Raw genomic sequence first — 9,828 nt, 5'->3', positions numbered from 1 at the left:
AAGGGTGATCCGCAGAGGGATCTACCTAGGCCAAGGGTGATCCGCAGCAACTCCCTTCTACCAGATCTACACCGCTGCTCTGTGTGTGTCCCCATGCTGTCCCATTTCCAGAAAGGCTTTCCATTGAGGTCACTGGGTATTCGGAATATTTGGTATGAGTTTTTTGTTTGTTAGTTTGTTTCATTTTATTTTGGATTCTTAAAGTTTATTTTACATATAGGAGTGTTTTCCTGCATGTGTGTAAACCACATGCATGCCTGTCATCTACAGAGGCCAGAAGACGGTGTCAGGTTCTCTGGAACTGGAGTTACAGACAGCTGTGACATCATATGGGTACTAGGAACTGAACCTGGGTCCTCTGCAAAAGCAACAGGTGCTCTTAGCTGCTGAGTTGCTCGCCTGCCCCTGGGTTTTTGTTTTTTAATTATTTTCTCCCAGAATGTCTTCCAGCCACTTTGACAGGGGCCAGATTTCTCCCGCTATATTAAAACAATAACATTTCTCTGAACCCAAGGGCTTTCCAGAGCCAGAGAATGGTCTTCTGGTTTGCTGTTGGGATCACCTGGTTTTCCCTGCTGATAGTGAGGACACTGGGAAGCTCTCAAGCTTATTAGTACTACAGATACAGCTGCTGCCGTGTCTTCCCTGAGTGCTTCATACCATTTGACCAAACATGCTTTTTCCTTCCCAGTCTTGTGTTTAGAAGATGAAAAAGGAATGCAACTAAAATTCAAGGGAACTGAATTGTTTATTGTACTCTAAATTCTGGTGTAGCTAAGTTTTGATCTCTTTCCACCTTCTCCAGGCTCTAAATTCCTATAGCTCTGTGATCCCGTGTACTGTGTTTCTTCAGGTCTCTTATTTGAGCCTTCTGTTAGTGATTCCACATCTAGTCCCAAACCACATCACTTTCCTGAGTTCCACTCAGGAGCACTGTAGGTGCTTCCCCAGTACCTCAACGCCCTACATGTATATCTGAGCTTACCTTCCCTCCATACCTGTTCCACCTCATCTCGGTGAAGAGAAGAGCAGACCGGCTGGCTCTCTTCTGCTCAGCTCCAGAGAGCAGCCACCATGTCACTGTTGTGATCTTTATTGAGTTATGATTTATATGTAATTAAATTCACCAGTTAAATCTACATACCCGTAACTGCTTCGTTTTGCATTTGACTTTTTAAAAATTATTTATTTGAAGCTGGGAGGCCTTTAATCCCAGCACTCAGGAGGCAGAGGCAGGCAGAGCTCTGAGTTTGAGGCCAGCCTAATCTACATAGTGAGTTGCAGGGCAACCACAGCTATATAGTGAGTCATTCTCTCTTTCTCTCTCTCTCTTTCTCTCTCTCTTCCTGCTTCCTCCCACTGTTTCTCTCCTATATATAGATTATATATGTATTTAAATATATATAATATATAAATATATATTTAAATTTTGTACTGTGTTTTAACATACAGTTTAACAAACCAGTCAGTGTTGCTCTATGCTTCTTTAGTGCCTAATATTGACCCAAATTTGAAAATATTTAAAAAAAAAAAACCTCTTGACCCCTACAGAGAGGCTGGCATAGTGCGGGATCTGTATGTGTGGAGGTACACACCTTTAATCCCAGCTCTCAGGAGGCAGACGCAGGTGGATCCCTACACGTTTGAGGCCAGTCTGGTCTACATATGGAGTTCTAAGACAGCCAAGACTATATAAAGAGATCTTGTCTCAAGCTCCCCAAAACCAGCAATTTGTATTATGTTTTTATGTATTTGGGAGAGGAAGGCATGTGTCTGTTCCCTCCTCTTGTCAGGTGGGTTACAGGGATCAAATTATAGTATTAGGCTTGGCAGCAAGGACCTTCTCCTTCTAAGCCATGTCACCAGGCTGCATTTGACTTGTGATTTAGCTTGTTATTACTGCCTTGGTTCCTGAATGTTGGCTCTCTTATTCTCATTTTGACCTGTGGTTTAGTCACAAAGATCAGGTACTCCAGGGGCTCTTCGTTCTAGCCTTGTGCATTGGCCTTCATTCATTCTGTCTGGCATTGTCTGGTAGGTTTTACCACAGTCCCTTCAAACTTAGCCCAAACTGAAGAGCACCGGAGACTTGTGCAGCAAGTCTGGCAGGGACAACACAAGCTAGCACGTTGTAGCCTGGAATGACCCTGTTAGATTTGGAGCACCTTACCCATTGATCTCGGCTGGAGAGGGTTACCAGGAAATAGAGCATGCTACTTCCAGAGCTTGTCAGCTCTGGATTGTGTCACCATGGAAGAGTGTATCCTCTGCTCTCACCATGATCGCAGTGCATCCCTGGGGACACCTAAATTCATCCAAGGCACTGGGTGCTCTAGCACATATTTGGAGTCAAAATCAGTTTAAACAAAGTAGTCAAACCAGTCAGTGTTGCTCTGTGCTTCCTTAGAGCCTAAAATTGACCCAAATTTGAAAATATAACAAAGACTCCCAAGTCTACAGAGAGGTTGGCATACTGAGTGATCTGTCTCCAGCCTCAGGCTACGTTTCTGCTACCAATCATCTGCAATCTGCACCCTGCAAGTAACAGCCTCATTTTGTAAATAAAGTTTTATTACCATACAACCATGTCCATTTGACTATATACTGTCTATGGCTGCGTCCTCTAAAATGGCAACTGAGCAGTTACAGCAAAAATCCCCTGGGCTCCAAAGCCTGAAATAGTCACTATTTGGCCTTTTGAGAAAAGCAGACATTTTAACTTAATGAATTTAGAATAAGAATGCTAAACTGATAAGCTGCATTTCTAAAGACAAACTGCCCTTATTAAACTCTGGAATATTATAGCCAAGAAATAGTGCTTTGGAGATCAGCCTGTTGTGGCTCATTATTGAGTTCCACACAGGAGATAACGGCCTCTCAATACAGCAGGTTACGGAGGTCTTCACATCTATTCTGTTAGTAGTATGTTCTGATTATTGCAGGGAGGGGACAAAGGTACAAAATTTGAATCTCTAACAGCTTCACTTCAGCACACCTGTGGGCTGAGTGACAGGGAGGTGAGCATGGCTGAGTGTCTGAACTCCCTCAGAGTCAGGGCACAAAGGACACTGGGATCCGAGCAGCTGGTCCTTAGTAATTGGGAGGGCTGCTTCCACTGAGGCAGAGAGTATTCGTGAATAACTGTCCACCGGCAAATTAGAAGTCACTTGCTGCTTTTAGCCTTCGTTGGATGTCAGTCCCCTAAATGTCTAGCACTTTGAATAGAAACGAAGGAGTTGAAAGACATCACTGTCTTAAATTCTGTCATCTAATGTAAAGATCTAAAACTTTCCATCCGTTTCATATTTTAAATTTTTCTGCACAGTATTCATTATTATTATTTGATTATATTGTGAAATTACTACTTTGGGCTGGTGAGATGACCCAGTGAGTAAAAGTGCTTGCTGCCAAGCCTGAGGGCTCGAGTTCCATCCTCAGAGCCCACATAGTGGGAGGAGAGAACCAGTGCCAGAGTGGACCTCTGACCTCCACACTCTCTATGGCACACTTGTGCCTACACATGTGTGTGCATAGATAAAATAAATAAATTTTGAAGATGATTACTCTTCATCTCCTCCAGTAGAATGGAAGCTGGTTTGGTTGCTGTCCATAATTAATTAGGTCTAAAGAAGTAATTGTGATGGAATATGTTGGCACATGTTGTAATCTCAGCATTTAGGATGATTGAAGGTTCAATACCAGCATGGCATGGTGGCGCACACCTTTAATGCTAGCATTGAGAGTGAGAAGCAGGCCGATTTTGAGTTCAAAGCCAGCCTGCTCTACATAGTAAACTCCAGGACAGCCATAGTTATACAGAGAAACCCTGTCTGAGGGAGTGCAAGGGAGTTCGGAACCAGCCTTAGCCATAAATCTAGTTGGAGACCAGCATGAGATGTATGAGACCAAAAGCTCAACAGCAGGGCCATTGAGGTGGCTCAGCAGGTAAAGGCGCAGGCCATCAAGCCTGATACCCACTTTCATCTCTGGGACCCACAAGGTAGAAGGAGAGAGCCAACTCATGCAGGCTGTCATCTGACCTTCCACACATGCCATGTGTGTTCCCACACACATCTACAGACACACTGTATTCATTACTTTGCTGTTACTGTGATCAAATGCCACAGCCAAGGAAACTTATTACAGAAGAATGCTTTGGGGGTTGTTTTCTGTTACTGTTTTTGTTTGTTCGTGTTTTGGCTTATATTCTCAGAGGGTTAGGAATCCATCATGATGGAGGACAGAGCAGCAAGCAGCAGACGTGGTGGCAGGAGAAGTGAGAACACGTGTTTTCAAATGCAGGCAAGGAACGTAGAAAACAAAATGGAAGTGGAGAGAGGCTTTTAATACTGAAGCCTATCTCTGGTGACATATTTTCTTCAGCTGCACCACCTAAACCTCACCAAACATCATCACCAACTGAGGACCAAGTATTCAAATCCCTGAGACCATAGGGGACATGTCTCTTTCAATCCTTTTAAAACGTAGAAATTCAGAACCAAGAAGATAGTGGGTGAAAGCACTTGCTACACAAGCATCTCTGGTAGATAGAATGGTTCGTATTTGTAATCACTTACTGTGCTATCAGGGACAGAAGAGTCCTCTGGAAGCTTGTGGACCAACTACCCCATGTTGGTTAGCTAACAGCTGCCTGTAACTCTAGCTCCAGGAGGTTCAATACCTTCTTTTGGCCTACTGAGGTGCCACACTGACATGCACAAACCTGTACCTACACACACTTATGTATAATTGAAAATAAAAATAAAATATTTTTATAAATGCTAGAAACATCCAGGCATGCTGGCACATGCCTGTAGTTCCAGCGGTAGGTGGATCTCTTGAGTTCTGGACCATCATAGCTACATAGTAAGACCTTAATAAACACACACACACATGCTAAATACAAGAGTAAAGGTGAGTGGGGGGGGCAGGTGACAATGGAGCAATAGGGCCAATAGTATCATCCATAAGTCTATAAGAAAGATCATCTTGAATGTGGGTAAAGAACGAAAAAAAAAAAAAAACATCAAATTCTTGTCTTTTCTCAAAACAAGTAAGAGCAAAAACATAAGCATCTAGCTGTAACCGTAGAGAATACAAAAGCAAACTTAGTGACTACACAGAAAATAACTAGTAACACCCAGAATTCCACAAGATAGCTTGGCTTCTTCACATACAGGAAAGGAGCAGGGAAAGAGAGAACTGTTCTGGATTTAAGATAGAAATGTTGCCATCCGATGGTGACGCACACCTTTTATCCCAGCACTCGAGAGGCAGAGGCAGGAGGATCTCTGTGAGTTCAAGGCCAGCCTGGTCTATAGAGTGAGTTCCAGGACAGCCAAGGCTATACAGAGAAACCCTGTCTAGAAAACAAAAACAACAACAAAAAAAGAAAACATAAAATAAAATAGAAATGTGTCAATCGGACACAACATGAAAGAGGCAATATCAACAAAATGTAGTGGGAATCTACTTTGAATGATCATTTTTACTGAAAAGTATATTTTGTAAGATCTGAACATTTTTTCATTTGGGTTTCAGGTATTAAAACATCATCAGAAATTTTAGATGTAGTAACATTGAGATTCTGTGTCTTCACTATCTCACAGATACAAGGGCACAGGGATTCCCAGGTAAAAAGAATTGCCTGAGAGCTAAATGTGAGGAGATACAGGTACTCAGTCAACTTATGCAGAAAAGGATGACTGAGGAGAAAGGACAAGATAGTCCAGTGGGTAAAACATACGTGCTGCCAAGCCCGACGGCTCAAGTTTGGTACAAGTAACACACTTGGTGGAAGAAGAAACTCTCTGACATCCTCATATGCACCTTTATAAACACACACACACACAAATTGAGCGAATGTTTTTATGAAAAATAAAATTGGGGCTGGAGAGATGGCTCAGTGGTTAAGAAGTCCTGAGTTCAATTCCCAGCAACCACATTGTGGCTTCTAACCATGTATAATGGGATCCGATGCTCTTTTCTGGTGTGTCTGAAAACAGCGACAGTGTACTCACGTATATAAAATAAATAAATCGTTAAAAAAGAAATAAATAACAGTAAAGTTGGGAAAGGGAAGCTGTTCAAACAAGAGTGATTAAGTGGTGAGGTTTGTTCACTAGATGGCTCTGCAATTTTGTCATTTCCAGAGCTAAAAGTTGTTGTTGTTCTTGTTGTTTAAAGCTCGTGTGCTATGGATCTTCCATATATCTATCTGTAAGAGAGAACCTCACTGAGCTGTCTTACTGTTAGATGCAATTTTAATGAGTTCATTCAGGAGCTGGTTCTATGAGAACTTGCATTTCAGTAGGAGTAGAGATACTTACCTGGCAGGTAACCTGTAGTAACACTGGAAATTCTTAAGTGTAGAAAGAAGCCATAAAAGCATACCATTAGGGTGTCACTCAGTAATAAATAGATTGACTGTGCTCAGTTTTTTTCTGCCAGAGGGCTTTTCCTGAAAAGTAATTCTATCTTAGAGCCCACAACCTGGGAAGAACTGGTGAACAGGGTTCTCCCTTCAGGACAAATTTCAGTCAACCAAAGAGAGAAAAGACTCCTGTGTGTCAGTGGGCAGATCTCCATGACCTAACACCATATTTCATTATGCATAGCGGTTTTACCTTTTCTTCATTATGATTTGTTTGTTTTACTTTTAAGTTTGCTGATTTTAATCCATGTTCATTTCTTCTTCTATACTTGTGTTATGCTTGCTGTCTTTGCTTCCATCATTCCCAGGTTACAGTATAGCCAAGACATGCCCAATCTCTTGGCCGATGAGCATGCGTTGATAGCCTCCTATGTGGCTCGTCTGCAGCACTGCACACGGTTAGTTGGTAGAGCAGCAGCACTGGGAGTGCAGCCAAGGCTGCTCTGAGGGAGGGGGTGAGATCTGGTTCCTGGGGTTGCCAGCAGGAGAAGTTCTGCCTGTGTGGTATATTTGAACAGCTGCCAGCTGTGATTGGCAGACTTAATTGCCAAAGCATTGGCTTTCACAAGAGAAGGAGCCTGGCCAAGCCTGGCACTCACCTCAGCATGGAGTTAGTCAGTCTCTGAAAGAAAGGTACCATCCCTGCTGGTTACACCAGAGGAGTCCGTACACCCCTGAGAAGTCTGAAGTTCCAAAGCCGGAACACGCTCAGAGAGGACATGGTTTTTATGTTCTCTTCTTCAGCAGTTGTCATTGAGGAAAATGTACATATGAAAAGGACTGTTTGGGGCCAGAGAGATGAGCAGAGTAACCTGAGTGGTCGAAGGAAAGAACTAGTTCCTGAAAGTTGTCCACTGACCCCCATTGGCATGCCATTGTAGCCTGCCCACACACATGCATGCACACATACCACACATACATAAAAATAAAAGCATATGCCGGGCGGTGGTGGCGCACGCCTTTAATCCCAGCACTTGGGAGGCAGAGGCAGGCGGATTTCTGAGTTCGAGGCCAGCCTGGTCTACAGAGTGAGTTCCAGGACAGCCAGGGCTACACAGAGAAACCCTGTCTCGAAAAACAAAAAAAACAAACAAACAAAAAAAGCATATACAAATGGAAAGGACTGTTTTAACTGCTGCATTTCACAGTGATTCACACTGTTTCCAATAGTCTTACTGGTATGAGTGAGCAACAGCATTAGTTACGGCACTTCCCTCTCCCTAAAGTCTTGGGGGAACAATCAGGTCCTACAGACTCCCGGGTGGGTTTGATGGGCTTCTCCTGTGGGAAGGAGAAAGAGATTGATTATTGCAAACTCTGTCAGAGTCTCCCTGTGCAACAGATGGCATCTGTGTGCTTGTCCCAGCCTCTTGGTCTCTGAGAACACAAGTGTTTATCTCAGGCGGGGTAAGTAACGTTCTGTCAGCAAAGGCAATTGCCTAGGGTCCTAGAAAGCTTCCCATGTAAACCAGCAGCAGAGATTACGCCTCCCATTCAACCCATGAGTTTAATGGGAGGTTTAGTTAGCAAGGACTGGTGACCACTGGTCCAGATCCTCTGTGATCTACAGTCTAAGGACATGAGCCCCATACTGCCTTGAAGGAATCAGAGATTTCTTGGCTGATTCTAAAACTAAGTCAGCTGGGACAGATGAATAACAAACCAGTAATTTGTTGTCGTTGATGTTTTATTCTGCGGCACTAAGGATTGATCTAAGGGCTGCAAACATGCTAGGCAACTACATTGCCACCAAGCAATATCCCTAGTCCTCGTTTACTTTTCCTGTTGAAACAAATCACCCTAGCTGTCCTTGAACTCATTTTGTAGTCCAGGCACACCTTGAACTTACGATCCTCTTGACTTAGCCTCTCATACTCAGGTAAAGGCATCACCATCCCTGTCGCTCTAAAGCTTCTTAGTGGGTATGGTGGCTCATGTCTGTAATCCCAGCACTTAGGAGGCAGAGGAAAAGAGGAAAGGAGGCTTACTGTGAATTCAAGACTAGCGTGGGCTGCAGATTGAGAACTGACAAAAAGAAAAAGCCAGCTCTATTTGTGGAGCTGATCTTTTGTTGGGTACCATTTTATCTGGTACCTTGTCTGCATGAATTCTTACATATTTACAATAATGGGTGAGGCAGCACACAATGGCACTCACTTGTTCTCCATGGCAATCCCTGTTCTGGAGAGACTAGGGCTGGAAAATTGAGAGCTCAGTCTGGGCAATAGAGAAATAACTCATCTCAATAGTAATAGTAATAATAATAATAATAATAATAATAATAATAATAATAAATAATAGACTGGTCCACTCCAAACTATGCCCATGTGTGAAATGAGTGTTTTAACAGAAGAGAAAGGGGGTGTTAAATCTAATACCATGAACTCTTTCCAACTTGAGAGGTTTGCTTGGCCAACCCTGGCGGGGATTCCCATTTCCTTCAGCCAGTGTTAAGTTTACTTTTTCTTAGCCTTCTGATTTTCATGATCCCATCATTTTTTTTTTAAGTCTTCTTTTAGTTGAAGACCTAGCACTATAAAGTACTAGGCTTTTTCTAGGATGTCTTTTGTTAGCCCTTCTTTCAAAAAGACACTGCCCCTTTGCTGATGTGGATGCATAGGGATGCTATGTGCAGCCTCAGTATGTCCTTAAATCCTCTTGTCTCAGAAGCCTGTTAGTCTGTGACTCAGGCCCCTACATCTTACAAGCCTTTCTCCTTGAAGAACAGACAAGAATTAGAGATATCTGATAGACACCTGTTGGATTTTATCTCCTTGACAGTGTCCTGGACAGTCCTAGCCGACTGGATGAGGAACACCGGCTTATAGCCCGATATGCTGCCCGGCTAGCTGCAGAGGCAGGAAACATGGTAAGTGAACCAAGGATCTCAGGAGAGCATCTGAAGGTAGCATTATTGAATATGCATATTACATAGGAGAATAGTAATTATGACCCTCAGGAGAAGGGGTTGCTGGGGAATAGAAAGTAAGGATGTGTGTAGGGAAGAGAGTGGAGGAGCCTTTAATTTTATCTGTAATGTTCTCTTTGAAACACAAATTAAAAAGAGAAAATCAAGCAATTTAGTTCTTTAAAAATATCAATACATTTAGTGTAAACCCCTAACAATCAGTAGATCAAGGGAAAAGGAGAGACAGTACAAATCACCAGTGTCAGGAATGAGAAGGGACATCCCTACAGATATTACAGAAATTGAAAGTATAAGATGAAGTATTATCTTCAATAAAATAAATAACCCAGCCAGGTATGTTAGTGAATGCCTTTAATGCCAACACTCAGGAAGCAGAGTTGAGTAGATAGATCTCTGTGAGGTTGAAGCCAGCCTGGTCTACAAAGCAAATTCCAGGTCAATTAGGGCTACATAGTGCAACCCTGTC

At 42.9% G+C, this 9,828-nt stretch overlaps 1 protein-coding gene across 3 annotated transcripts in view; it reads left to right on the top strand.

The window, feature by feature from the left end:
- Dtnb (dystrobrevin beta) overlaps positions 1–9,828 on the top strand; it is a 204,225-nt gene that overhangs the window by 144,264 nt on the left and 50,133 nt on the right. For all 3 annotated transcript variants that reach the window (XM_028778099.1, XM_028778098.1, XM_028778097.1), the window contains exons 11-12: positions 6,742–6,831; positions 9,215–9,302. In XM_028778099.1, the coding sequence (XP_028633932.1) occupies positions 6,742–6,831; positions 9,215–9,302 (178 nt within the window). The remainder of the gene's footprint in view (positions 1–6,741; positions 6,832–9,214; positions 9,303–9,828) is intronic.

This window comes from Grammomys surdaster, unplaced genomic scaffold (assembly GCF_004785775.1).
Source record: "Grammomys surdaster isolate TR1022 unplaced genomic scaffold, NIH_TR_1.0 324, whole genome shotgun sequence".
NCBI classification, from domain to species: Eukaryota; Metazoa; Chordata; class Mammalia; order Rodentia; family Muridae; genus Grammomys; species Grammomys surdaster.
The sequence above is the reverse complement of the archived record's forward strand: the minus strand, read 5'-3'. Positions and strand labels throughout refer to the sequence as shown.